At 35.3% G+C, this 21850-nt stretch overlaps 2 protein-coding genes across 4 annotated transcripts; both read right to left on the bottom strand.

Moving 5' to 3' along the window:
* Nucleotides 1-303: 303 nt before the first annotated feature.
* Nucleotides 304-3849, bottom strand: LOC100250156 (uncharacterized). Its single transcript, XM_010653049.3, has 4 exons — nt 3419-3849; nt 3241-3321; nt 818-990; nt 304-676 (listed from the first exon to the last, which is right to left on the bottom strand). The coding sequence occupies exons 1-4, from the start codon at nt 3795-3797 to the stop codon at nt 482-484; spliced, it is 828 nt and encodes a 275-aa protein (XP_010651351.1). The 5' UTR covers nt 3798-3849; the 3' UTR covers nt 304-481.
* An 867-nt stretch (nt 3850-4716) lies between these two features.
* On the bottom strand, nt 4717-20673 carry LOC100251829 (E3 ubiquitin-protein ligase BRE1-like 2). 3 transcript variants are annotated; one of them, XM_010653046.3, is made up of 19 exons: nt 20400-20673; nt 14571-14732; nt 14399-14486; nt 14044-14274; nt 13733-13900; nt 12598-12791; nt 12419-12502; nt 12183-12302; nt 11925-12108; nt 11677-11837; nt 11012-11083; nt 9756-9832; nt 8197-8391; nt 6606-6678; nt 6398-6484; nt 6140-6277; nt 5859-6061; nt 5263-5422; nt 4717-5071 (listed from the first exon to the last, which is right to left on the bottom strand). In XM_010653046.3, the coding sequence occupies exons 1-19, from the start codon at nt 20505-20507 to the stop codon at nt 4940-4942; spliced, it is 2637 nt and encodes an 878-aa protein (XP_010651348.1). In that variant the 5' UTR covers nt 20508-20673; the 3' UTR covers nt 4717-4939. The 3 variants fall into 3 exon arrangements, with proteins under 3 accessions (XP_010651348.1, XP_010651347.1, XP_010651349.1); XM_010653045.3 differs by having other exon boundaries at nt 5263-5425; XM_010653047.3 differs by having other exon boundaries at nt 5263-5425; nt 11925-12093; nt 20400-20655.
* Nucleotides 20674-21850: the final 1177 nt, after the last annotated feature.

Below are 21850 nucleotides of genomic sequence, written 5' to 3' on the forward strand. Positions count from 1 at the left end.
TTACTATAGCAATATGGAGTTTAATTTCATCTTTCATGTTTGGTTTTGGTTCTCGGTGAGTATTGGGGGAAAGGAAAAGAAAATAAAGAAAAAAATATAAGAAAAAGTCTGGAAAATATCCTCCAGACTGTTGTTTACGTAAAAGTTAAAATAAGAAAATTGAATTATTAAGACATAATATTTTTTAAATGCCTTTTTCCCCTTAGAACCCCCTTTTGATTTGGCTTAGCAGCTATGCATGTAGTATACACGTGAAATATATTACTTATGCCAATATTCTTTCTAGGGTTTTGCTAAATCCAATAATCCCAAACCAGTTCTGCATTTGAATGATGATAAACCCATCAGCTCCCCACAAAAGGTAGACCAGTAAGAAGATTAGGTTAAATGAAGTATGAGACAAAGCTCAAAGCTTCTATTCCTGACACTCATTATTTACAGGTGACAGATTGGGATATACATAAGAAAAATACATGGTCATTCAAACAGAAGGGCCAGACCTCAGCACCTTCTCCAGCTTCTCGGCCTTGACGTAATCGTTCTCTGTAAGAGGCCCAGCAGGAAAAGGTGTGATTTCTACAATGAGGTGTGGAGTTGGGAGCTCGTCGAACAGGGCTCTCACATTGTTACAACAGACGCTTTCTCCATGGGCGCTTTCCCTCCTAATCTGACAACCCTACAAACACCACAGGAAAGAACCTCAGTAACAAGCATCCATCCTTGCATCACTTTCAAAAGGGTTTATCAGAGAGTTAATTAAATCAAAGTGAAGATATGGGAAATGGGATTTCTTGATTTTGTTTCATAGTCATGTTACCTTGTGGGAAGAGGCATCTATGAAATGATCATCATCTGACAGTAAGGATGCAATGGCTTTAAGAAGACGTCGCCCTTCAGATTTGGAGGGAACTCTGTAGTTCCTCCTAAGTGTACCCTTCGTTGTAGGATGCCATTTGCTCACTAATTTTCTTTTGTCGGATGCCTCCTTTTCTGATTAAGCAAAAAAACGCGGCTATTAATCAACAACCCATAAACAGAGAAAGGAAAATCAAAAGAATCTCGAGTTGCCATAGCCTTGGCTAATCATTATAAACATTAGCTACATTAACCTATATGTAAGAACTGATAGGATTTTTCACTCCAACCTTCCCTAACCAGAATGATTTTAGCACAAATTCATCCTCCACATCAATCAACCTTAAACAGAATTCATTGCTCATCTTTTTTCAGCTTCCCTGTTTGGCAAACTGGAAGAAGACCAGACTACAAGTGAAGTCTAATATATTCCTATTCGCAGTCCTATTTAGGAATCCTCCATCTCAGTGCCACTGCTCCTAGGGAAGAATCACCAACAGGAATTGACAGTAACCCTGAGACACTCTCTCTATGTGAGAAGACCAACAGTGCATGACAGTTGGACCAGATAAACTATAATTTGCATAACATTGTCTGGAACTCTCTCATCTTTGGTATCACAAATTTCTTCTAATTAAGACAACGGACTCATGCAATATTATATGGAAAAGATAAAAGCAAATTGCATCAAGTCATAGAGACAGAATCCTTGTCTTATCTGAGAAACCCTGGGCTAGGAACACAGAGAGAGAGGAACAAATATACCACAGGAATCTAGACTGCAGTACAGTCCATGGCAACCTCTTTTCACCCTCTGCTCCAATATTAACATTTAACTTGGGAATCCATGGGATCAGATCAGAAAGTTCTACAATTACTACTTAGATTCCTCTGTTTCTTAAGAAAAGATAGCTTTATATAATAGAACCTAAAAGGATGGTCTTCAATAGGAAATACTAAAGTTGTCTGGACAAAAAACGTATATAACAACATCCAATTCTTTAAGTGCAATTTGCTAACTTGTTACGAAATTACTGGGTCAAGTAAAGAGGGATACATTGGACTTCTTTATTTCATCAAAACCACACCTTAAGTGCTATTTCCAAATTCCATTGGAGACTTGAGGTCTGAAATGCCTAAAAGAATTGCAAAGGACTATAATGCTACAATCAGCAAAAAACCCATGTGACATTCAAACCAGAAGAGTGTACTATAATAAGGCTTCAAGGGGGTGTTCAAGATCATAAAGAGCAAATGCATGTAAAAAGCGGTTTTCCTTTTTGTGAATACATTAACACCTTATCTTGGGCACTCACAAACAATGCTACCTAATTCAAGTTAGGTCCAATATTTCATCCCAAACCCAACCCTACTCAGTTTATAATAAGCCCAATTCCATCACAATAAGATTGGAATGAGGTAGGTTACCAAGTATACCTAGGTAAAAAGTTACTCATGTAAAGCATGTATGTAGTCTGTTCATATTACAAGATATATATGGTATAGGAATCATGAAAATGACTAACCATTGCCTAAACCCAAACCCAATCTGGTTTGATTGCCACTTAAACCAGGAGGTAGAGAGAATGGAACAGAATAGATAAGGAAAGAAGTAGAGAGAATGGAATATCTTCAACTTAACACTAAAAAAGCCCATGGCAAATATTAGAGATCGATATGCGCAGACAAAAGCATTTTTCCAATGAATGAACCTTAAACTGTAATCTTTTGCCCAGAACTAAACAATGCCAGTAAACCGAGCTTCATAAGAAAGGGAATCCCCCCAACCCCCTTCTTCCTCCTGTCAACCAAAATAATCAAGAGCATGAACATGCCATGGAGACTAAATAAGCCTAGCACAAACTGTACATTAATCAGACAGGTATATTGCCCAATCTCCATTTGAAAAAACAACCAAAAAAAAAAAAAAGGAAAGGATCTAAGCTTGCATCCAATATATCCCATATATCAAACCCTCCTATCCTTAAATATCTAAAAATGTGATTGTGATTTCCTAGTTCCCATTTAATTTCAAATTATATAAACCACAACAACAATAATATTGAACTTGGCACAGAACTTCATCATAATCTTGACGATTCCATCCTCATCAATCTCCATTACTTGTAGACACAAATGTAAATTTCTCTGAGATAATTATAAAGTTCGTAAAACAAAGGGATTAATATTGACTTCTACTCTTAAACTTCAATTAGTCATCCCTAATCAATTATCCACCAAAGAACGTGAAATTGAACGAAAAAAAAGAAAAAGAAAAAAGGTGGAACTTTGAGAGCTCATGCAACAATATAAACAAAATGTCAAGACAGTATTATCAAATAAACAAAATTCAGTAAGAACTAAAAAAAAGGCAAACCCACAAACCTGGATTTCTTTGTAAGCTCTCAAGCCACTTAGAGAACCCCAGATCACCAGCACCATCACCATTACCATCACTTTCCAAATCTACAAAAAATAAATAAATCCATGAAAACCCATCAAACCCTACCTCGATTAAAAACTAAAGCACACCACCAAACCCAAAAGAAGACAAAATCTGAACCTGAGACAAATGGGTTTGCTTGAGATCCAGCTAAACCAGCCTTCAAGAGAGCATAGAACACGCAAATCCTACTAGCCCATAAAACAGGGGCCTCAAGCAAGGAAGCATGAGTGCTACCAGTGGGTGTTCTGCTCCTCAAATACACCAATGTTTTGGTGGGACTGATCCCAAAACCTGGAAGGAAGGTCTTTGGAAGCAAAGTGGTTGGATTGAGACTGTTGAAATTGGAATATATGGTGTATTGGGAAGGTGATGTGAAAGTGGGTTGTACAAAGCAGAGAAGCATCTCTCTATAAACTGAAAATGGAGAGACAGACGGTACCTGTGAAGAGTTGACAGAAGATGGAGAGGTGATGAAGTCGAAGGCAATGCCCACCATTGTGATATACTAGGATGGAGTTGGATATGCACAAACTGAAAACGACGTCGTTATGATGATTAATGGATCCTGCCTTCGAGATATTATTGGGAATAAGATATGGATTTGTGGGACCCAACCCAACACGTACACTCCATACTTCTCCTGCCACGTCATCAGGACAATTAAGAAATCCGCATAAATGGTTTTTTGTTTCATTCAGTTAGCGATAAATAAAAAAGTAAATTAAATATAATTTGAGAATATTTATCAGCCAATTACAAAAATGGTATCATAGCAAAATTGTCATATCGTCCATACAAATTAGTCACCTTTTTATATTCGGATCAAATTTTTGTTTTACGTTCGGTTGGTTTACCAAAAAGTGCTGCATTGTGCCAAACATGAAACTAAGATCAATTTACGTTTTCTAAAAACACTTATGAATCATTTTCAAAACCAGTTTTCAATTCCTTTCACAAACAGAAGCTTAAATATAAATATAAAAAACAATTTTTACAATTTTATATCCAATGTTAAAATTAATAAAATAGTTTCTATATTTTTAATTATTGACTTAAATTTTTTTAATTTCCAGACAGACAATAGATTTTATTTTCAACTCTGGCCATGGTTAAGGGGCAACAGTCTCTTCTCTCTCAGCTTTTGTAAGCTGCATAGACATCCAAAAATTAAAAATAAAAAAAAAAAAAAAAATCAGGGATGAAACTCAAGATCTTCAAAGGGCATTATAATAATAATAAAAAAGGTAAAAATAAAATAAATGAGGAATAGGATGTGCCTCACACTTCTCTAAAATTTTGCAGGTTGAGAAGTCTGGACATGAAAGAGGTTCACTGCTGTTGATCCCTTGCTCTTTGTACACAGCAGCAGCAGCAGCTCACCTGTGTTTGATTATGAGGGATTTATGTGAACATAATTTAATAATTTACAAACATTTGTGAATACCATTGATGAGTGGGGTAATCACAAGATTCATAAATATGCAATCTCTGGCTTCCTAAAAACCATATATGATATAATCTGAAAGGAACTAAGAGAAAAGGGCCTTTCATTGTGTTTCCACAACATGAGGGAACAGCTATGAGCACTCTCCAAGACACACATTGAAGCAACTTTGTATAGCAAAACTATGAGCTCATTCATATCTTTACAAATCGAACATCGTTCTGCCCAAATGCAGTTCCACAAGCTGGGCACTTGCGATGCCGGATCTCTAGATTTCTTTGGATGCATGGATTGCAGAACAGATGATAGCACTTCACGATTACGACCTGCCCAACAGAAAGCAAAAACCATCAGCACAGCACAACATCTGTACATCCAGACAGACTGATGGGGAAGATGGTAGACTGGATTTGCCTCTAAAAAAGTTACTAATCTGAGATGAATTGCATTACTTGAAGAGCAGAGAGGGGAAATGAATCCAACAACTTATGAAAACGTAAATCACTATAAGGTTTACCTCCTTTGGCCGGTCAAAACACACACCGCATTTCAGAATTGCCTTGCCATCCTTGATTTCATCTTGTAGTTTCTGTATTGCAGCCTCCCCACTCTCAGAGCTCATCTCAGCAATCTCCCTATTCAATTCCTTCAGCTCTTCTTCCAGCTTCAGCCTCTCACTTCTAGTTTAACAGGATACCATATGTCAGATACAGATTTCAGTCATCAGAATGACCAGATGAAAAAGAGCAATTCTACATGAGATTCTATAACCAACCCAAACTCTATAAGGCTAATCAAATGAGGAATAAAATGGTAACATATGTTCATAGCAGATTTCATGTGTTGCCTAAAAGGAACTTCACAACCCTCATTCAAGGCAATTCTGTTCTCAGATCACCGTGGCCACAGTAATTTTGCCAGTCACTAAAATACCCGGCAGAATACAACCTAGATCAACCAATATTTTATTTCTTTGAAGCTGATTTTAACACAAAAGGTCCATCAAGATAAGGACCACCACCTGGCCTCACACAGCAAGGACTCCACATGAATAAGTGTAAAACCAGAAGCTCCATATTAAACCATTGAACTTAAATGTGTTGGGAAAAGCACCTTTCATTGTCCAATTCCATTTGAACTTCCTCCTTTTTCCGCTGGATCTGCTCATATTCCTTCTCGGAAGAAGCAAGAGCAGATTTCAGCCACTTCAATTCCTTCTCAGCATCAGCCAATTCCCACTTTGCGGTTTCCAGGCTGACTGCAAGGTGTCTGTCTTCTTGAGTATATTTTAAAGCCTCTGCCAGACAAACTTTCATCTGCAAGGTACATTCTGGTTGGAAATGGAAAAGGATGACTAGTGGTAAAGTTGTCTGAAGAGTACAAAGAAACCTTACCTGCTCTTCGCTCTGGGCAATCCTCATTTTTAAAGATTCTAGTGCATTGTTGACTTGTTGAAGCTGCTTAGCTAAAGCCTGCTTCTCCGAGAGTAGAAAACTCTGCATTTGCTTTGTCTTCACACTCTCAGAAACCAGCTGCAGCATGACACCAACAACACAACCATGGCAAAACTAGCTAAGCATCCAACATGGAAATTGATAAAAGAAAGAAATCATAACAATTTAGCAATCAACGCAGAAAATTACACCACAGACCTTGATATTGTAATCATCCCTCTCAGTCACCTGCTGCAGCAGATGTTGGTTTTGTGTCTGCATATCTTCATATGCTTGACCAATAGTCTAAAGGAAAAAAAATAAAAAATCAATTAGTGAAACCAACAAAAGGAAGAAAGGAACAGGAAGGGAGGAAGAAAACAATGGAAACTGGCCAGAAAAGAAAATTTGCATATTATTAGGAGACCTCAATTTCGGAAATATAAGCTTCTGCTTCCACATCTTTAATTCTAATGGCCTCCTTAAGCTCCAAAACATCCCTGCATGCAATTTAATAGCATAACATTCTCAATAAGGAAACTTTTCTAGTGCATTTTTACAACCCCACCTCCGCAATGCCAACCACTTCCCACAAATAAATAAATATAATGTTATTCACAAATTTAATACTTGGTTCTACAAGGTGGGAGCACAAGCTGCAGTGTCATCAATATTTAAGGCATATCAGGCTTGCAGCAAGAGAAGCAAACAGTGCATTACAAACTTAAATAATATATACATATATGTGTGTGTGGGTGTAGAAAAGAAAGGTTAAACCTTGTATCTTGTCTCTCTTTTTCCTTTTTTTTCCAAACCAAAATAAAAAAGTATCATTTTAGAATTCAATAGACATAAGAATTCTTATTTGACATACTATATGGGAGAAGCAAATTCAATTTCATATTGATCAGTTCAAACAATTAAGTAATGGAAATCATTAATTTCATATTATAATTAGATTTTTTTCGAGTCAGGATGATTATTCTAAAAATGGACTATTTATTTGGTGCACAAAATAAAAATTGAATATATTATTGCAAAGATGAGCAGAAGCTGTTGAAAGACAGGCACAACTTCTACTGCAACTCCACTTCCCTTCAGATAAATTAAGGGCTCAAAAAAAGATAATTAAAAAAACAAGATTCTTCTGCATTTCCTCCAAAAAGCCTTTTCTATCCTCTGGCCCAGCCTGGCCATCTACTCAGGCTGTTTGTTTCATCAATTGTTGATTTAAAAAAGATGTGCACTTGCACTCAAATATGCAAATCCATATTATATACCCTACATCCATTCCCCCTCCAGTAAAAAAGGAAAAAGTGCTGCCAGAAAGACAAAGATTATCATAATATAAATTGAAATAAGTGTTACCAAAAAAACTAAAGAATTATCAGGCAACAGAACATATCCTAAAGTAACATGGTAGAATGGTGGGAAACCACAGATCATACAGCTGTAAATATCCCCAAGAAGATGGTTTAGCTTGACATGACCATATTAGACCTCAACAGTGTCTAATGCTGTTAAAGGTATGGGGCGAGTCCTGATGTTGTTATAACTCTCAGATGCACCAATCAAAGAAAAGCATCCCATTAGTAAGACAAGATCAAGTATCATATCCATTTTCTTTTAGGTTAACACCTTTCAAATGCTTTCCTATTGTTGACTACAAACAGATATCAAATAACACCCCCCAAAAAAATGATGGTAAAGATAAAACTTCAGACATGAATTATAATGCACAACACATCTCTGTTCTGAAATTTTTAGCCTTTTTGCTATACCCAATGGGTGCCAAAAGGAGTAGAGGAAAAGTCAGTCTCCATAATGAAAAAAAATCACCAGAGACATTTCACCAAATTAGCTTTTTCGTAATGTTCACTCTTGGAAAGAAGAATGACACAGAATTTGTCATCACCATAAATACAAGTGATTCTTTTCCTATAAGCTAATTAATTGCCTTCACAAAACCCAAAACCTCAAGCAATGAGAAAAGAAAAAAAAATGAATGAAGAACAAACCTCTCAGAAGCATCCAGTTTGGCTCTTAAATCAGCTATTTCTGCTTCGGCAGCAGAAAGCCTTTGTTGGCAAGCAGCCTCAGCTTCATTAGCAGCCTTCACTCGCAGTTCCAGACTGTGTTCATCTAGAGCATTTCTCAAAACTTCAGCTTGCATGTGAGCTTTATGTTCTGATTCTTTGATTTCCATCAAGTCCCTGGAATTCAATGTTTAAGGCCTAAATATATCAGGAGGACAATATGCTTCATAAGCCATCTACCCGTAGTTCTATGCTATTTATAAATTGTCTACATTTTTTTTTCCCAAATAACCATCTTTCAATTGTTATTTAAAAATGAGACCCCTTCTTCCTCTAGGCTTTATACTTGTTTAAAAATTTTAATTAATTTCATTCATTATCACAGACAATTAATCTTTCACCCAAAATCAATGCAATGTAATACTAATTTGCCTTCCTTCTCACATAGTGAGCACCTCAAAACCAGTGAAATATTCATCACTTACTTCTCTAAATTTTTGATTCATGTTTTATTTTTTACTTAATTTACTAACGATTACATGTAATCTATCCCCTTATTTCTCATATTTTTCTATACATTTTATCATTCTAAATATATCATGAAGTACTTTTTCTCTATACATTCTATAATTCAAAATTAATGTAGTTAATGATATTAATAATTTCAGAAATCATCGAATAAATGATATTACAGATGATCTGGTGCTGGTAAGAAATTGCCAGTAAGAAACTAATGCATTAGCACTGACAAAAAAACATCAGTGCTCTCTTTCTATTATACATTATCAATTCTTTTTCAACATTTTTTTTTGATAGGTCAATTTCTTTTTCAACATGTTCTTTATGTTTTCTAATTAAATTAATAAATGCCCTTAAATCACTCCAGCCATATAAGATTGATGTTTTTGATGCTCCCATCAACTAATCTTTGTTGCCGAAGAACTATAATCATCCAAAGCAAAATGGCTATAATGTTGTTAATTTAGGGCTTGTTTGGCATCAAAAATGAAAATAGTTCTTTTTTTTTTTAAAGCATCCTCATTTTTTAAAAATAAATATTTTTGTTTTTGAATTGTATTTAATCTTCAAAGTGCTTCTATATTTTAAATAGTTAGCACAACATTTTAACATGGTAGATATGCATGAATCAGCTGGTCAATAGGAAGTGGATCATGCCACTTTTTGTCCCAGGTTATGGTGTTCTCACTTCTAAACAACATCAACAATATTCAGACTTGGTGCTTAAATGATCAAGATTTACAGTGCAAGGACAGTGCAGCAAGACTGCCAATGAAACCACTATTCAGACAAATATATTTCAAGCATATAAAAACTTCTACTATTAAATTGTTGCCATTGCTCAGACCTATGTGATTCTCCTCAGGATGACAATGTTAGTATTAGCATTGACATTCTTGGGGCACAAAGAAACCACTAGAAGAGCATGCATGTTTTTTTCCTATTTTTTAAACTGCATTATACTCCAATTCTATTTGCTTCTTGAATAAATGTGCATATGGAGTACCCTCAAACCATTGTACCTGTTATCATAACTTTCTTGTCCATGCATATCCACGAAGATCTGCAGTTCCAATTTTCCCTTTTGCAACTTCTCAATCTGCAACATCCACCTCCATCAGTTGAGGGCATTACCTAATTTAGCTTGTTACAATACAGTCCATTACAGCTTCAAAGTTAATATTCTTTTAAAGGGGTTTTTGTATTAGTAACCCTCAGCTTTTTGTGTTTAAGCATGTATCTCCTTGTTTTTTTTTTTTTTTCATTTTTACTAATATTATTTTCAAAAGGGATTTTACATTGCTGGATTTTATATATTTCCTTAGAGCCTGTTTGGGAACTCTTTTCCAAACTTGAAACAAGTTTGGTCATTTTTTGACAAAAAACAATATTTTGAGAACTTGTCAAATAAGGTGTTTTTTTATGACATATTCTAATTGTTTTAAGTTGTTTTCACTTGTTTTCCACTGGCTGTTTTTTTTAAAAAAAATTGTTCAAATGTGGAGAATAATTGAAAGTAAAACATTACAAACAAAAGTTATTTTTAAGAAATATTTAAAAACATAGAAAACAGGTTGAGAACATTCCAAGTTCTCAAACATATTATTGTTTTAGAAAACATAAAAGAAAATGTCAAGTTCCCAAACAGACTTTTGTCATAGAAAACATAAAAGAACTATTTTTGAAAACTGTTATAAAAAACTGCTTTTTAAGAACTGTTTTTGAAAACATTCTCAGACAAGCCCTTGGTTTTCATTTTTGTATTTGATACCACATATTATGCAGATATCTTGTGTTTGCAAGCCAACTACACTATATACTCATAATTTGATAGTCCAAGATTAAATGTAATCAAATACCCACATTGATTTGTGAGACCGTGTCCATGTACAATTAATAATGGAAAAGGAAAAGACAAATAAATAGACTATATTGTTCATTGGGAATCAAGAGCAAACAAAAGCAGAAATAAAAATAAACAAGAACTTTTGATTGGGAACACATAGTTTAGTGGGTTAGAATTTATGACAATCCCTAGGTCAAATAAAATCCAGGAAAAATTAAATTGGTAAGAATTAGACAGCAGGGAGATATACAAAAATATGCAGAAAGCAGGCATATGAATACAAAAAATAAATACACAAGAACATACATTAAAATTTAATTATAGCAATATAAGCGCAAAAACACCTATTTTCAAATGCAGAGAGAAGGAAAAATAGAACTCATGCAAAAGAAATTGACATAATCAAATCAAAATTAGAATCAACAAACTTACCAGTGCCTTCAGAGATTTGATTTCCACCATCTGTTCCTCACATTTATCTGCTAAGCACTTTTGTTCATTTGTCTACACAAGCCATGAAAAAGTTGATACATCTTAGAGGAGATTATTTTCTACAGAGAGAATGTCCCTACAACACCTATGGATAACAACATTAAAGAACATGATAACCAGTTCCCTAGTCTGCAGATAAGTAGTAAAGTTCCATCACCGAAACAAAATGAAAAAAAAGAAGGAAAAGTTGAAAGAGCAGAGGAATTAATGCAATTGAATATCAGAATGATGGCTGAAGCATCCAAATACATCTAAATTTATAGAAAAAAACCACGCATAGGACCAATCCGATGGCTTCCTTCTCAAGGAAGCATCCAAAGACACATTGACCAAATGCCCCCCAAAAAAAAAGGCATGGCAAACCAAGAAGATAGCATCAATAATCCAATTTCCTTTCTCAAAGAGCCCATAAATGCTAGAGCTCCATTATGAACTTCTCAACTATTAGATATAAAGAAATGGTCACAATACAAAAAAAAGGTAAGGAAGCAGCCATTTAGAGCATTTCCTTCTACAGGGACTGCCCTCAATTGTTATCTTCCAGTGAATAAGTAATATAAGACTAATAAAAGAAAGAGAATCATGAAGTGAGGATGAGACAAAACCTTTTTATTTAGCAAAGCTTTCAATGATTGGACTTGTTCCCGTAATGAAAGTGCTTCATGAGCTGTCTCCTTCCACCGATTCAACTGAGATTCCATCATTCCCATTTCTTTAGACAAGGCCGAGGCCATTACATGGAACTCTGCTTTAATATCTTTTCTACCTGGTGCAGTTAACACTATTAAAAACTAGAAGCTCCACTTACTTCCACTACTCACAGAAACTTGACTCAGATGACAAACAGTTTCACCTGAATCTTGAAGAGCTTCTTTCATTTTAACCTCAAGATCATTTTTTTCAATAAGACATTTTTGCAGCTGGAGTTCTAGCTCTTCAATTTTAGAGTCATTTTCAATGACACTCCTGGCAGCATCAGCCAATTCTGATTTAGCATTCAGTTCTTTCTCCCTTCGCACAACCTGAGCCCTGTCAGCCTGAAATCAAACTTTCTAAAAGAGTCCACACATTGAAACATCATCTAAAGCACCTATGCACAAAACAGTTTAACCTGGAGAGAATCTGTCAGTAATTTGTATCGTTCTGCTTCAGCATTCCAATGTTGGAGTTGATCATTGAGTAAAGTATAAGGTCGAGATGAATACACATATTTGTCATCCTTCAGTTCATTCTGTGAAAGCAAAATATCACAAGTTAGATTATTAAATATAGCAAAAGATACAGTTAGGGAAGTTTTTGAGACAACATGAGTATAATTATCAACTAGTAAAAATTCAAATGACAAACCTGTAGATCTTGCAACTGTTTGGACAAGATTAGATTATCTTCCTGTGCCTCATGGAGCTCAGAAAGACGGTCAGCTGCCAGTATCTGCATTATTTTTCCAATTACATATCCTAGTGAGACTAAGAGTGAGTGAGTGAGAGAGAGAAAGACAGAGAGAGTGCCAATTCACTGCTAAAGACCTTTGTTTCCTCAACTGAATCCTTCAATTCTCTGAAACCCATTGTCCTGTCTGCATGCTTTTCAGGGGACAAGCTTCCATTTACAGCACCCTGAACTGGGGTATGCACCACAGATGCTACATCCTTTTGCATTTTCAGATTAACTAGCTTTCTTCTACTTTCTTCAAGTTCTGCCATGCTCTCTTCCAGCTCACCTTTCAGCAAATACAAAACACACATTTTCAACAAACAACCATAAGGTGCCAAGACCACCCAACTAGTACAACATGCCACTGGATAATAATTGGCCAACAAGCTTCTTGTATCTGTATGCATCAATGTAATCCAAATTCACACCCAAGCACATGTTTTTATCTATGTTGCATGGGTTTGGGTGCAGGTGTTGGGTATAGGTATGTGTCTAGGTGTCCAATCCTTCACACTAACAAACTTTAAGATATGGGGACTCAACTAAAATAATCTCAATAACGGTATGAATAATTGGATACAGAATAATAAAAGAAAAAACAATTAGAAATCAACAACATTAGGCCCACAAAACAAACAACTACTCCTAGAACATGAGATAAACTCAAGTCATTTCAAAGGATTTGGATGAGAAAAATTTAAAGGCCTCAAAATCTTTTGAAAGAGTGAAACGTCTTTTGGTTTTTGAAGAAGCAAAAAATTTGTCAAGATAAACATCAAGCAAAAAAAATCAAAGGAAAGGCATAAACAAATCAAAACCCTAGAGAGAAAAACATAATTATGAGAGAGTTTTGAAACCCCAAATGGAGACCGTTGATGGTGTCTGATTTAAGAGTTCACAAATGATAGCCACCTATGGAGGACCGTTAAAGCACCTATATGGGTTAGTTTGCTTGTCAGCAAGCTCTTTCTTTTCTCAATGTACATCCAACAAAGATCCCACCCCATACCCATGTTGTGTCATGTCAGCATGGATACACTATGAAGTTGGAAAGTCTGGTTAATGTAGGTTTGTACTCTGTACGCAACTGAAAGCATCTATATAACATAAAATACAAAAATGAGCATCAACACACACACATGTTTGTACTTTGCCTGCAACTGTAAGCATATCTATAGAATATAAAGTACCAAGATTAGCATTAGCTTAAGGAATAGTTTTAGAAACCTGCAAGGCGTTTAATTTCAGATTGGTCCACCGAATGGCTGTGAACATAAGTTTGAATCCCATCAACATATTCCTTATGCTTTAAGTGAAGAGCATCAATAACCTCACGCAGATTGTTAGCTTCCTCTTTCATCAAATCATCAATCTTACTTAATTGGATGATAGCATCTGTACATCCATATAGAAACAATAGCCAATAATCAAGTGAAACTTCGAAAGGTGGAGAAATAAAATTGCTAATCAAATTAGAGGAAATCAATATAGACTATGATGAATTAACAATTGGACCTCACATCAAGATTTCTTCTGACCTTCTGCAGATAGCTTTCCATGCAAAGCCTGTGCTATGTTTTCTGTTTTGACCCTCTGAGCATCAATGGTATCTTCCAGGGATTTAATCAACTCCAGAGTAGAAGAATGTCGCAAAGCAAGGGCTTCTTCAACATATTTAACAATTCCATCATTCCCATTGCTTTCAACAGAATCTGTTTCTAGTAGTCTACAGAGAAATATCTCCTCAGCAGGACATGATGGAATCAGACCTAAAGCGTACATTGAATCAATTTATTTCATATGATATGAAAGAACCTAAATTCATTTTCAGCATTTTATGGATGGGACCAAAAAAAAAATGTTTACACGAACAAGAAAGATACTTAAAATAACCTCGAGAATGGTCTGCATGGTCCAAGGTTTGTATAGCATTTTGACCTCCCCCCGCTCGTACTCCAAGTAGGATTAAATCATCAACCAACTGCAGAACAAAAAAAATGAAAAATCTTATCGGAATAGAGATCTTGAGAAAAGAGCATGCATGGACAAGCTTTTCAATATTGACCTGACTCCAGAGTTGGTTCATGGTAATCAACATGTCATCATATGAAGTTTGCCTGTCTTTTAATTCTTTGATTTTGTCTTCAAGGTCATGCAACTCATGCTTCTGCACCTCTAACTGCTGAACAAGTTTTTGATTCTGATACTGGAGGTAAGTTGCATCAACCTGCAAGAAAGGATATGACCTTTGAGGAACATGGAAATAGCAGTATGTCACACAAAAGAGATTGTCATTATACTACACACCCAAACAAAATGCTGGGGAGAAAACCATTAATCCTTTTACTCAGGCATCAGAGTAAGAAGAGGGAAAAAGGAAAAGGAATGAAAGAGTGTGTAATACAAGCATACTACCACTATTGCAGAAGTCACAGCAAAAGTTCACAAAATGATCTAGCGGCAAGAAATCAAGTGACAAAAAGCCAGTAGCAAGTGTTACATCAGTTGAACTTAATCCCATGCTGAGCAGCCCAAGCCCCACAAATCCAAAGCCTTAATTTTTCCTCCAATAAGTACACATCCATGACTTCTTATTTTCTTAATGCACATAGATTTGGTTTTTGACAGCCAAAAGTTATTCTTTATTTTTTTTAACCTAATAAGAGATCTGTGTTCGGGTGAAAGCTTAACATGGAAGTAAGCATAATCATGCTTCTCGTGGAAGTCCCTTTTTAGCTTATGTGGGAAGTTTTTTTATGTTTAAGAAGCTCTCATAATACCAAGATTGCCCCTTTGAAATGATTTGTTTAGCTTCAGCTTCTGGCTAGAAAGCAAAAACCACAAACAAGGCCTTGAGTGAGGGATTTTTAGTGAGACAACATCTTATTTGTAATGAGTAAATAATCAAAGATATACAATCTTTCAAAGACGATGCAAGATGTGCTAGTTTGCTGGAATAGGAAAATTGATAGAAAAGTTTGAAGAAAGGTATAGACAACACGTTTTACAAGAAATAGAGCATTTGGAAGGAGAAAAGTTGGGGAAGGGAGGAATATCAAGTGAAAGTTAAAGAAATCATCCTCAGATCATTATATTTGTAGATGACAGCAAACATGTGAAGGCAAGTAGGTTTTCTTCGAATTGCTTAAGATAGTTCCTCACCTCTCAAAAAATGAAAAAAGAAAAAGAAAAAGACCATGGATAGGTCCTAAAACAGGGATCCAGTCTACTTTTCTTTTCTTTTTTTTTGTTCCTCATTTCCTTTTCCATGGGAGTTTCTTGCATGCTTTGCGCATATTTGGAAAATGACCATTTTTTTTTAAATTTTAAAATAAATCTTACTTCTTACATTTAGGGAGAGGCAAATAACAATAAGCACTCTCTTAAATAAATGTGTCCACAAAAAAATGGTAGCTCAAATAAAGATGTCATCACAGATAAGCTTAGATACAAGAAAAGACAGAAGCAGGATGATGCATTCAGGAACTTAGATATAGCCTATGTATTTTTAAAAGAAAGTGATAGGAAAGCAAAATATAGCCTCTCAGAAAAACACTAAAAAAACCCAGGAATATCTCCTTGAGATTCAGTTGCCCACACAACAATCATGGTAGGAGGAGGATATTTGCTACCCATTAACCACTTCAAATGACAATGAGCACAGAACTGATCTCACCCTCTCCTAACACCCTTTTACAATTGCAACCCATAAGACCCTGTTACCTCCCAGAATGACAAGATCCTATTTTCACCCCATGCTTCTTAATTCTTTGTCACAGAAAAATGATAGGTATATAAATGTAAAATTTACCTAACAAAAAAGGGACATGACCCTTGAACACAAGAGTTATATTAGATAACCAGAAGAACAAAGAAAAGAAAATACAACAGGCACAAGAGAAGCCTTGCCCCACTAGCATGCTATCAATGAAATCCAAGAAAAGATAATTCCTTACCCCCAAAATGTCCCCTTAAGTCTTAACCAAGCAAAAAACGATTTGAGAGAGAAAGCTTAAGCATCAAATTCAAAGCTCCAAACCATAAAAAAAGAATCCTATAATCGTGCTCTCTCCAGGCAAACTAAAACAGGCTCAAGGGGATCAGCCTCTACCCCAGCCTTCTGCCCTTCCCACAAAACTGCCATGTAATTTAGAAAAGATACTTTTGATAGAACAAGCTAACACCTATTCAAAGCTCCAAATCATAGAAAATCCTATGATGATGTTCTCTGCAAGCACATCAAAACACACACAAGTGGATCATCCTCTACTGCTTCCTTCTGCCCTTCCCCACAAAACTACGATGCAAATTAGACAAGGTACGTTTGACAGAAGAAGGTAACACCCAAGCCACTTCCAGCAGTGCTAATAACAAAGGCCACCAAACTACATACACAACAACAACCGATCAGCATGGTTAACCTAATCCTCCATTTGTTTACACAACACAACACCTGCTAACAAAGATCAACTTTGTTTTCATGAGTTAATCAGTAGTAAGGATTTTTCTCTCATATCATAACCACAAAAGATCCCAATGGTAGAAGCCCACACCTCCCTAGCCAGCAACTGGACACATCCCACCAAGGACAAGGATTTGCAGAACAACTTTACAAAGAGACAACCTTTCTTCTTGTCTGGTCCCCCACCAGCCTATCGTTTATCCGATTACAAACAATAGCAGAATGAATAACCTGCAAGAACAGTGCCACCAACTCTAACTCCCAACCACAAGGACTCTAGAGACTTGAGAATCTAAGGATCCCTCCTACTACAGATCAGACCCCTAAGAATTTTTTGTCTACAGTGCTGTTGAACAAGTCTACACCACAGTCTGCCCAGCCCCATGCACCAAGAGCCACACCTAAACTTAATTCTGAAATCACACAAATACAAGTGCAAGAATGGAAAGCATCACATGAACTTGTAATGACTTTAACACCTAACTCATAAGCCTCCCCACTCCTCCTAAACTTTCCTAAAATGACCTTCAGAAATTGTCACGCTTAACAGAAAATGTCCACAACTATTTAACGAGTGAGGCCTGATTTGAGCAACTATTGGCTTATTAGGCCCAACAACTGAAAATAAAGTTTCCAAAATGCAATATCTAATTCAATCAACCCTAAACCAAGCCAATCATCCCATAAAAATAGTAAAGAAACTTCCAATTTTTGTGATCTTATGTTCCCTAGACTTCTAATTTACAGCCTGTTACAACCTTCCCTTCTTCTTGAATTAATATACACATTTGCAATCAAAACAGCATCAAGGATCTACATAACCACCATCAATGCATTTTATGCCTCAAAGACAACCTCTTTACTCCATCACCTTTTGTTGACCATAACCTAGTTTTGTAGTCCAAAAGCAATTGTAAATCCATCCAAACCTAGAGCCTTGTCTGCTGCTAAACCCCCGAGAGCCTCCAAAACCTCCTCATCATCAAACTCCCTCTCGAGCCCCACTCACTTTGCACTAATAGACTCAGAATCCAATCATCTAGTCTAACTCTCCATGAAACTGTTTCAGAATAGTTGAATTAGCTAACCACCCCTTTATTCATCCCCTCTACTCTAACACTCAAAACTCAATTGATTCTCCAAATTATTTGTTGTTTTAATCTATTAAAAGAAAGGAAAAGAGAAAACTAGTCCTTGCACTTTAACTATTCTTTCTCAATCCTTATAACTTATATTAAATTAAAATAGGGTACACTCCTTCTGTCTCTAAAGCAAGGGAAAATTAGTCCTTTCTTCCAATATTTATATTTTTTATAAGTAAAATTTTCTACTACTTTCTACTCCTTAAAGGAATTCATAAAAACATTTTCAGCTGCAATTCTCACTAATTGAATCCATAAAAGATCTTTCTATTGCATTCATTCCAAATACACCCAAATAAATTGAGTGAAGTTGTAAATCATATGTTTCTTTTCCCCTTCATTACCATCCTTCCACACCAACTACTTAAGATGTAATTAACTGCCTCAAAAAGCACCCAAGAAATAACAAAATTTGAGAATAGTCAAGACCATACAAACAACAACAATTGGTTGAAATCCTTCCCTTTTCTCAGACTACTTCCTAAGCAAAGAAACCAACTCTATGGGAACAAGCAAGCCTCAAACCGTTCTATATGGGAAAAAATATCACAATGAAATTTTTTTTTTTTTGATAGGTAAATAGAGCTTGTATTGGAAGCGCCTAGAAGCGGCGAAAACAATACACACGAAGCATAGAATCAAAACGCCCAAAAAACTAGGCACAATGAATATTATAATATCTTTTTTTTTTCTCCATTTTCCTCAATTTTTATTTTATTTTATTTATTTATTTTTGTGGATAAAGAAAGTGAATGTTATAAAGAAAAGCGCCAAAAAAGCACCCCAAAGTAAACAAAAAGTATACAATGGACACTTAAAAGCGCCACCAAAAAACAAAGAGGGACAAGAAAAAACAGCACCCCCTCGACAGAAGCCTAACCAATCCACAAAATCTACAATAGAAGAAGGGTCAAGAGCTATAAACAATTTGGACCACACCCAAAGATTACAAAGAAAAGAAAGTTTAATCCTTTGTATAGAATGCTCTTCATTTTTTAACACCATACTTTCCTTTCCTCAAAACTATGAGCTCGCTTATTTCTTCTTTTACTCAGTTTATTAAAATACATATATTCTTTTCTTTTTGTCATTTTTTTCAAGCTTGTGAATCTCTTCTTGCTCCATAGTTTCCCAAACTACTAGGCTTAGTATAGGCGGGCTATTCACTTTTTGGAAGCCAAAACATCATAATTCATATCATTCCAAATTAAATTATCTCTTCTTCTCCTCAATTATCTTGGAAACCAAACAAAACCTAAGATAACTCTTATTTAGTCAAGGAGAGTTTTCCTTGTCCAGAAAGCAAAACAACATGAAATTTAATATTCTAAATTCAGTTTTCTATTCTTGCCCTCAATTTTCTCACCTACCAACAAACCAAAGCAGAAAATCAAATTGCTTTTATGTGGATCATTAGAGATTCTAAATTCAATCTTTTTTAATTCTCATTTTTCTTTTTCTCACAACCAAATGAAAGCTAATACAACATTGGGTTTAGTTCATAAGCTCTTCATTTGTCAAAACAACATAAAATGTAAGATTCCAAAATTCAATTTTCTATTCTTGCATTCAATTTTCTCAGCAACCAAACAAACAATAACAGAAAATTCAATTTCCTTTTATTTGCCTCAGTTGAAGTTCCAAATTCAAAATTTTCTTTACTTTCTGTTTCCATTTCCAAATACAAGCTACTAAAAACATTTGGTTTCATTAAGATTCTTATTCTCAAAACAATATAAGATGTAGGATTCTAAATCAATTTTCTATTCTTGCTCAATTTTCTCAGCAATCAAACAAACAGTTTCCATTTCCTTATTGCCTCAGTTGAAGTTCCAAAATCAATTTTCTTATCCATTTGCTCTAAAACCAAATAAAAGCAAAAACCATTTGGTTTAGTTCATAAGCTCCTCATTTTTCAAAACAAAATAAAAATGTCACAGTTCAAAATGTAATTTTCAATTCTGTTCCTCAATTTTCTTAGCAACCAAACAGATAAGTGCAGGCTCATCTTCAAATGTAACAGTTCAAATTCGATTTTCTATTCTGTTCTTCAATTTTCTCAGCAACCAAGCAGATAAGTACAGAAAATTGAACTTCCTTTTATTTGTCTCATCTTCCTTGCCAGCCAAATAGAAACCTAATAAAACCATTTGGTTTCATTCACAAGCTCTCCGATTTTTTTTTAATTAATATGAGAATCAGAATTTTCCACTGTTCTCTTGTCCACAGTTTCCTAAGAAATCAAAGAGCGGGAAAAGGAAAAGACACAGAGAGAGAGGAGGAGGCTTACGCTTCGGTTATCGGGAGAAACACTGGAGTTTCGGGCCATGGGGGATGACAGAGTGTTCAAATGAGGCCTCTTCTTCTCTGGCTCTTCAGACGAATCTGCGTTTTCCATTAGGCTCCTCCGATCAACACCACCATGAGAGAACGTAGCTCTACCTCTGCGAAACCCTAGAGAGAGATGGAGAAAGAGACTGTGTGTGCGTTTAAACGACGTCGGTTTGTTGCTCTTTCTCTTCACTATCCAAACGACGCCGTTTTAATCCTCCCACCCTTTGCCCAACGGGGTCAGCTCTTTTAATTTTTTAAGGTCCGTTTGCCGCAGCCAGTAACTTTCCGAAAAAGTGCTTTTACTGTCATGCTTCAATTCAATATAATTGGATCAAGGTTCTCTTTGAATATTTTATTTCATGACCTACTATTTTTAATATAATTATTGTAAAACATTTTTGACTTATTGATGATATAAAAATACAAAAGTTATCAAAAAAATTTCCATTTTTACTGTCTATCTTTGTAGAAAAATGTTAAGATTCTTAATTATCTTTACAAATATTCTAAATTATGGATAAAAATGTTTATAAGGTATAGTAGAATGATTATCTCATCCATTGATGTATACAAGGGTCTCCAACGGGCCGGGCCGCGGGAAGGAAGATGAGGGGATTCGAACCCCTCCCCTCAAGCTTAAATTTCAAGGTTCTAACCAACTGAGCTACATTTTTTTTTTGTGCTTATTAAATGAGTTAGTTATATATATATAAAAATATAGTATATTATTTTTTTTAAAAAAATTAAAGGCGGGCCTAAGGGCCAGTCCGGGCCTAAATTTAGGCCCGCGGCCCGGCCCGCCCATAAACGGGCTCGGGCCGGGCTGGGCCTAAAGCGGGACGGGCCTAAAGCGGGCCGCGGGCTTTTTGGAGACCCCTAGATGTATACATGATTAATAAAAAATGTGAACTTCAACCTTCGAAAAGGCATGGATCGTGTTCACCATCCTTCTTGGAGTCATTTTTGCAATAGAGCTTGCTAATCTTCTCCTCCCCCTAACATTCATTTTCTCTCTTATGGTGAATCATTTATTTCACTTACTATTATGAATATCCAAAACATTATCATTAATATTATTATTAACTTATTAATATTAAGGTCCTTAATATTAATAAAGAACAAGAAAAAACAAAAAAAACAAGGGTATTATGTTTATCTTTTAATCACACATATTATAAAGTTTATAAAAATATGGATGTTATACCCCAATTATAATATTATCAACACCCTAAATGGTGGTCTTTTATTAATTTGGAATTAGTCTTTTTATAAAATAAAAAATAAATGAATGAACTTTTTTTTAATAATTTTTATTTTCTTAACACTTTCCAAAAACCAACTATATATATATATATATATATATCTATATTTAATGGTTGAAATTCCATCCCATACATATTTTAATGT

Source organism: Vitis vinifera, chromosome 6 (genome assembly GCF_030704535.1).
Source record: "Vitis vinifera cultivar Pinot Noir 40024 chromosome 6, ASM3070453v1".
Classification (NCBI taxonomy): Eukaryota; Viridiplantae; Streptophyta; class Magnoliopsida; order Vitales; family Vitaceae; genus Vitis; species Vitis vinifera.

What these genes read in the sequence shown, in the direction of transcription:
- LOC100250156 (XM_010653049.3), bottom strand. Translation starts at nt 3,797, where the DNA reads ATGGTGGGCATTGCCTTCGACTTCATCACCTCTCCATCTTCTGTCAAC. An exon ending in AGCAAACCCATTTGTCTCAG is followed by an intron (nt 3,322 to 3,418) that starts GTTCAGATTTTG and finishes TATTTTTTGTAG; the next exon opens with ATTTGGAAAGTGATGGTAAT. An exon ending in TAGATGCCTCTTCCCACAAG is followed by an intron (nt 677 to 817) that starts GTAACATGACTA and finishes TGGTGTTTGTAG; the next exon opens with GGTTGTCAGATTAGGAGGGA.
- LOC100251829 (XM_010653045.3), bottom strand. Translation starts at nt 20,507, where the DNA reads ATGGAAAACGCAGATTCGTCTGAAGAGCCAGAGAAGAAGAGGCCTCAT. An exon ending in TGAAATTAAACGCCTTGCAG is followed by an intron (nt 12,792 to 13,732) that starts GTTTCTAAAACT and finishes ATTTGCTGAAAG; the next exon opens with GTGAGCTGGAAGAGAGCATG. An exon ending in AACAGTTGCAAGATCTACAG is followed by an intron (nt 12,303 to 12,418) that starts GTTTGTCATTTG and finishes TTGCTTTCACAG; the next exon opens with AATGAACTGAAGGATGACAA.